The following is a 7,985-nucleotide window of genomic DNA, read 5'->3' on the forward strand; positions in this document are numbered from 1 at the left end:
CAAAGTAATAATATTTTTCAAATAAATGATTAACACCAAGTTGTAAATAATTGTATAAGGTACATCGTGTATACTTTATTCATAGTATTTTATAGTTAATATTTTAAGGTGGGAGAGGATAGTGGTCAAAATTAAAAATTTTAAATATCAACACAATCTTACCTAGGGAACTATATACATATGTCGTTAATTAGATAACAATTAACGATCGAATATTACCTTTACACATTGTGTATTTTTATACTTTGTTCATATTTTAATGTACTTAAATAATATTTTTTATGATGTCTAAGTCATTAGGTAATTACATGATCGTAATATTAGATAAAACTTAAGTTAATATTATTTATATGATATAAATAAAGCGAATTAATTCAAAAAATATACATATTACATTTAATTAGTGTAAACAAAGATGAAATGTAGTTGTGTACTATACATTTTTGTGTACAGTATACATGATTAACTAAATTGACACTGGTAATTTTTTACTTAAGTTCTAATGTATAATTCCCATTAATACTATATATTTTAATCTGATATATATATTTTTTTCAGATTTGGTATATTTTTCATTGAAAAATATGGACGATAAATCATTTTTAAGTAATAAATTACTAACCCCAAAAAAAGAGCCATGTACAAAACCATTTGAAAAGCAAGTTAAACGCCGAGGGCGTCGTATAATGGTGTCTCAAGAAACATTATTTTGTCCTCCATTTATGGTTAGATGCGACAATAATCGAGCATATTTTAACTATTCTACTTTATGGGCATGTAGAATTTGTACTAAAACATTATTAAGTAAAGCTGCTGCTATAAGTCATGCGGCTAAATGTAAGCTAACAATTACTAAAGAAAAAGATATTCAAATTGCAGATTTAGAGTAAGTTTAAGTGAACATTTCTATTTATTAGTTGCAATTACAATTTTACAATTTAAAAAAAAAAAATTATTAACATTTTAATTTTACAGGAACATGGAAAAAAACATGTGTTATCCGTGCAAATATTGTGATAAAAAAATGCGGAGAAAAGTTAATTGGCTTAAGCATTTGAACGAACATGAGACACCAGAATATGATGAAAATAAATGGGGAGTTAATAAATCTATAAACAAATTTAAACTACCAGACCAAGTTGTTTCCACGTGTATAAAACAGGATTTTGATTTATCATATCCTTCTACTTCTAAGTAGTTGTATTAACTACATTATGATGTTTCATGAATTTATTTACATATTTTTAACAAGTTGATTACCAAATTTTATTTTAAAAATCTTTCATTATATACCATAAGTATCACCCGTGACTTACACAATGTCACAATGCCAGCCCCTAAAATAGTACGTACTACAAAAATTGAAGTGTGCAGTACGAAATTTAAAAGTGTGCCTTAAAGAATATTTATTTTGATAAAATATTATAGCGTTATTTTAAAATCATTGATTTATTTTTAAAAGAGTAAATATTACAGTAAATTACCTAAATCAATTTTTCTTTTTGATTAAATTAATATCAATTTAATTTTGTTTGCAGTTACCTATATAATAATATATTTGTATATATTGTTATTCAATTATTATACGTTTTTGATTAAAGAATCCATAAGTATTGGTGTTAGTTTTTAAATTTAAATTTGGCCGATTCTGGACTATGTGTGTAGTACGAAAGTTTAGTTATTTTAGGGGCTATTTACTGCTGTACTATAGACTTTTAAAAAATACTTTCCTTGTGTACCAAGGTTATATATTTGGAACCTTTTGCTATAGGAAATAATTGCAATTATAAAATATATTTGAAATGTCATGACTCATGAATATAATGAATATCTCATTTTGTTATTGAGTGGTGGGGTTAGAAATGTTAAAATACAGCATTTTATTTCTGTATAATACCGTATTATACCATTATTATAGTAGTATTATATTATACCATATTAAACTTTGTAGTATCTTAAATTATCGGAAATTCCCTAAATCTTTACTAAGATTTACATAATACCTACTACAATTAATACATTTTTTCTGTTGTCATTCGTTGTCTTTTTAGAATTAAACAAAAGTAAATTGTCTATTTCATTTTTTAATAACCCCTGTAAAAATTCTTGTCTAAATTCCGATGTTTGTATGTTTTTATGAGTAACTTCTTTATAGAAAATTAATGCACAATATTCAATAGTAATTGGAAAGCCAATTTATAATAGCACCAATTATTTTCCTGAGGAGACTAAAGTAATTAGACATCTGATTCGATAAATCAATATCTTGTATGTTTTTTTTAAATATAACAGATTCAGGTATTTTTATATCTTCAACCTTCCTATTTTTTTTTTACCAGTATTTACAATAAATTTCAATGCCATGTTTTGTAGATACTAACTTTACATGTCGTTTATATCTCCAGTTACTAATTACAACACCATGAATATTTTCTTTGCCTACTATATTTCCTTTTTATAGTTTTGCATTTTATCTTTAGGACAATTTTTTACATTTTTTTTTTCAAAGTGCCACCAATATGAATGTTATGATCTAATAAAATATGAGCCACAAGTAAGCTTGTAAAGAAATTATCAACTATCAAAGTTCGTCCTTCATTTAAATAATTTTCTAAGAATGACATTATAACTCTACCAGCATTTGAAGAACTAGTATCTTAATTATATAAGTTTTTTCCAGAATAAAAACACTTAAATCATATGTTTACCCCACACTGTCGCACAATTTATATAGTTTAATCCTATATTTTGCAGCTTTGTTAGAAATGTGTTGTCTAAATATTATTTAGGTATAAGCGTTTCGTCGAAAATGGTGCCCCCCGAACAAAATAAAAAATAAGATATTATAACCAGGGACATATGTAAGGGGAGCCCTTTAGGGCCCGTGCATCCCCCATTCAGTGTTTTTTATATATTTTTTTTCATAATTGAGAGTATCGAGGTACCTGAGTTGCATCCCGTGAAAAAAGTGTACACGAATTGCGTTCCATTGTATTGGTTAGGTAATAGAAATTTTATTTTGTTTTTAGGTGTTCTCCGTGGTGTATTAATTATAAGGGATCCTGAGGTCTGATATTATGTTTCGAAAATAAAATAAATTATGATGATGTTAGTTAGAAGCTCACTAATTTTTGTACGTAAATATAGAATACAACGCCGAAACAACATTTTATTTGTTGGAAATCAAATAGAAAAACTGAATGAAAGTAAAATAACAGGGTTAGATTTTGTAAAAAGTTTATCTAATAAGTATAAACCTAATTTTTGATTGATAACATTATTATTATTATTATTTATTTATATATTTTGTTATGGACTAGATTGATTTTGATTAAATCTAAGTGATTTAACGTTTAAATGTTTTTTATTACATTTAATAAACGAATTTTTAATTGAATTGTGATTATATTTATAATTGTTGTTTATTTATTTATTTATTTTTTTAGTTTAAGAATCCTTGATTAAAATACACGAATTTCGTCCTGGATTTTTTGGGACGCAAATCATGTGCTCTCGAGATTATTAACCTTTTGGGCAACTAGTGGCTTGCGAATCTGATTTATCTGATGACCATTTTTTTTGTTAGCTTACTTTCTATGCCTCTGGCTTATTTACATTTTTTACTTTTGGGTAGTATATTTGGCAAAATTTTAGACAGTGTGCGTCCTTCCTCAAAACTAGAAACTATTTTATGAAGAAATATCAATATAGGGGTTCTGAAGTCATTAATGGCCAATAGTATATTACTATTTTATTATATGTGCCATCCTTGGAAAATTTTGGGATCAGCCCCTGATTTAAGGCTGACAGAATTTTGTCTAAATTCATTTTACTTCAATTATATTTTAAATTATTAACTAACTATACTATCTTCAAACTTAACAAGATGAACATAATGAAAATATTTATAATTTGTAATTTAATTGTCAATTATTTTGTATTAATGAATTGATAAATATTTAGTTTATCATTAAATTTGTTTTTAATAAAAACATTTGAAACGAAAGTATTTATTTATACCTAATTAAAAATAGACATTTTTTTGGATACTGAATTCTACATAATCTTAAAAAAAAAACGAAATACCTCTGAGAGTCACCCGCTTATCACACAGTATAGAGGTACTGACGATCTGTGAGTCACTCGTGGACATAATCAGAGTTTGTCAAAATTAGTTTTAGTACACAATGGTACAACGGATGTAAAACACTCATGATACTCATAGTAGCCAACGTTTAATAATTTTATCTTATCATTATTAGATACACCATAAATCATAATCAAGCTTCTAAATTTAATTTTATTTACTGCAAAGTAAAACTATTCATAAAGTAAATTTTTCCTATAAAAACTCTTAATAAAATAAAATAAAATTTAACTACCTATACATTTAGTACTAATTAATTAATAAAAAGAATATTTTGATTAATGATTAAAAAAAAAAAAAAAAAATGTATGCGTTAAAAATGATACGTTTTTTTTGTAACGCGTTTATTTGCGTGTTTTAGCGTGTAAGTCTCTTAATACCTCACTTACAGATGTTTTTAAATTTTTCAGATGTCTAATAAAGAGATGGCCTTAGATAGTGTACAAACCTTGAGTTTGTCCGCCGGACAAGCCGCAAGGAAATTTAATGTGGCAGAAACCACCTTGCGTGGCCACCTTAAGAGGTTGGGTATTGTCCTCAAGCTTGTAAGCATTATATTTTTTTCTTCCATTACATGTCAAATTACTGTGTTTTTATAAACGTGTAGGGATCTAGATCATATGTCAAAGCCTCGGAAAACCCAGGTTTGGCATTGGCTCTACATCTCATAACGGTTGAGAAGATGTCGGTCAATAGAGCGTCTCGAGAAACCGATACCCCATTAGCCACAATACGTGCTGCATTAAAAAATTATGAGAGATATCAAACGTAAGAAAAATTGTTTTAAACGTGTTTATCAATTTGTTTTATTAACATATTTTTGAATTTCAGATACGCTTCCACCACCATGTGCCCCGCAAAAAGGTGTTAACCTTTTTTGCATCGTTGGCCAGGTGGTCGGCGTGGGCAAAGGTGGTGGCGCCGCAGTTGACATCGCGGAAGACGTGGCTGAAGTTGCGTCAGTTGATGTCGTGGAGGACGTAGCTGTGGATGCCGCAGTTGATGTGGAGGACGTGGCTGAGGGTGCCACAGTTGATGTGGAGGACGTGGCTAAGGACACCGCAGTCGATGTCGAGGAGCACGTGCCAATAACCATCGATAGAGGTAAAAATAATATTTTAATATTGTATTCTTCTCTGTTTTTACTATTTTTAACTCGACTTTTGTTTGTTTTTCAGACGTGCTGGTATTTAGTAAAAAGGGTAAATATAAAACCATGTCCAGGCCCATGGTGGTACACAGCCGGCGAGCATAGTAACAAGGTTTGTGTGTAGCGCGTCGTGCTCTCCCGAACATATTTAACCGTTTATAATTTTTCAGCTCTCCAGCCTTTGGAGGAAAGTCACCTGCGCCTTAGCAATCCAGGTCCTGTGGGCGTCCAAACAACGTTCCGGGGTGGCCGTCAACATAATGCTGTGTGAGTGGGAAAAACGGAAGTCCCACTGCACTAGAACCGTAGTAACGGTCACTGACCACAAAATGGGCAACGTGGAGCCGGCCACCATCGTTTTGGACGAAGAAATTACTGAATTAATGGAAAGGTAATGGATTTGTAAAGATAGTTAATTTGCGTAATCGGACACTTATTCTTGTCTTCTGTTAATAGATATTACAGGCTCAGACTGAGAACGGGCTATGAAAAGCCCAATTTCTTCATTACGAACTGGGGAGAAAAATTAGTAAAAATATACGACGACCTGAACAAAACGTTTGGGTCGAAGCTGTCGGCAAACATATTCCGTCGAATGATAGAGACAATGGGCTGGGACCTAGACACTGCAACGTCCTCGGGCGTAGTGAAGGCGTTACAGCATTCCGAAACGACAGCTAATAAATTTTACCGAGTACCGGACACAACGGAGGCGTTGCGGCGGCAGTGTGAATACGGCACAGATGCGGTCGGCACAGTTGCGGTCAATACCTTTTTGGTGGCACTTGCGGTCACTATTTTTTTTTTACACATATTTACTGGTTTTACAATACTGACATAGGTAATCATAATAAAGTTAAACCTATTACGTACAGCGTCACACAATATAAAATTAGAAAACTTAATGTTTGTGGAGCGCAACTGGCCAGCTGGTCCTATTATTAATATACTGCTAATATAACAGCACAGTATACAACAATACAAAGTATGTAATTAGACCGTTCGATTCCTAATTGGGTACGTCCAGGAAAGTCACCAAATAATCAAAGTTAACATTGCTATAATGTAATACGATCGTCATAAAAATACTAAATTTAGAAAAATTAGATAAATGCCTAAGCAATAAATAATGCTTATAACAGTGCATTTAATATCTTTTTATTTTATCCCATTATCTCAGGTTTCTTTAAAATTAATAACCTATATCAGCTCTACCTGCCGAATATTAAGATAAATCATATTTACTTCCCGTACATTAGTTCACTAGCTGCTGCTAGTCTATGCTATCTACGTGGTTCTGGATGCTTATTCATTTAATTAAAGCAGTGAATTGAATTGAACAATTTTGAAGTTTTCAGTAACAAGCAATAAAACGGATAGTCAGTACAATGTCGTTTGTTCGAGTTCGTTATGTTTAGCTATAAATATGTATAATATTTTATTAGTGTCGTATAGATTACGGTGTTATTAACGCACAAAAAGACATAGGAGTGGTACAGAAAGAAAGACTAGCGATTCAAAGAATATAATGCGAACTGCTCAAGTTACTTCTTTGCATGAAGAAACTACAGGCAGACCTTATCGACATCGTTATCGTGTACTCAATGAACCATTCGACATTTGAAAGCATGAACATTGACCACTATGTATAGTGTTTTAAGTTCATCAGCTTCAAATTTAACGCAGCCGTTAACTCAACAGAGTTTAAAACAAATATACATATTGCAGAAATATATCCCACGACCCAGGTACTTACTGTGATGATATTTTAACGGAAGAAAACGCGATATTTGGATTCGCAGAACCGAGTTTTCCAGAATAAAATAGAGATTCTCCGAAACTTTACAAGTTTCAAATAGTGATAAACAAAACTAGCATTGACTAGAAATGTTTTACCCGCAACACGACAAATGGAGAGTGTGTAGAAGAGTTGCTCATATATTCACCGTTGAAGAAATCTGTATATTGATGTTTGCGTATTTTCAACAATACCTATAGCGTCCATAGGCAACAGTTGAGTTCTTCTAGGATACAAAGATTGAAGGCATATTAGTAACTTTAATGGAGCACGAGACTAGTTCACTACACAGGCAATCAATGATGAAGTATGTCTCAAGAAGCAAAACTATTGCTCGAGTGGATAGTGGATTGATTTCCCAATACAATGCTGAAATAATTATTGGAAGAATGTACTCAAAAGGATTGTTGTTGTGGTGAAGTTTTGGCTTCAAGAGATTTGGATTTCGTGGTGATGATGAAATGTTAGGATCTCATAATAACGGTAATTATTTGGGATGCTTAGAATTAATAACCGAGTGACCCTTTCTAGCTGATCATAAAAACTATGGAAATCGTGGAAAAGGAAATACATCGTATTTGTCTGCAAATATTTGCAACGAATTTATAATATAATGGGGAAAAGTGTTAACGACAATAAAAGCAAGCAAAATACTACTCAATAAGCGTCGATTCCACACCAGACCTTTCATGTGGACCAACTCACTTTATTGTTCGGTTCGTTAAAGACGGAAAGTTGAGAGATTTTGCAATTTTGCTCATCGAAGAGCATAAGGCGCAAACAGAGATACGGTTTTAAAATTTTGAAAACCTGATATTCCAATAAAAATTGTCGTGGGCAGAGTTACGACAATGCCGCAAATATGGCAGGAAAGTATTCTGCTCAGGCAT

General features: G+C 31.3%; 1 protein-coding gene across 1 annotated transcript; it reads left to right on the forward strand.

The window, feature by feature from the left end:
* Positions 1-284: 284 nt before the first annotated feature.
* Positions 285-1,198, forward strand: LOC112593899 (serendipity locus protein beta-like). The gene is made up of 3 exons (XM_025338486.1): positions 285-300; positions 634-886; positions 976-1,198. The coding sequence occupies exons 1-3, from the start codon at positions 285-287 to the stop codon at positions 1,196-1,198; spliced, it is 492 nt and encodes a 163-aa protein (XP_025194271.1).
* Positions 1,199-7,985: the final 6,787 nt, after the last annotated feature.

This window comes from Melanaphis sacchari, unplaced genomic scaffold (genome assembly GCF_002803265.2).
Source record: "Melanaphis sacchari strain LSU unplaced genomic scaffold, SCAv2.0 Contig212_pilon_pilon, whole genome shotgun sequence".
NCBI lineage: Eukaryota > Metazoa > Arthropoda > Insecta > Hemiptera > Aphididae > Melanaphis > Melanaphis sacchari.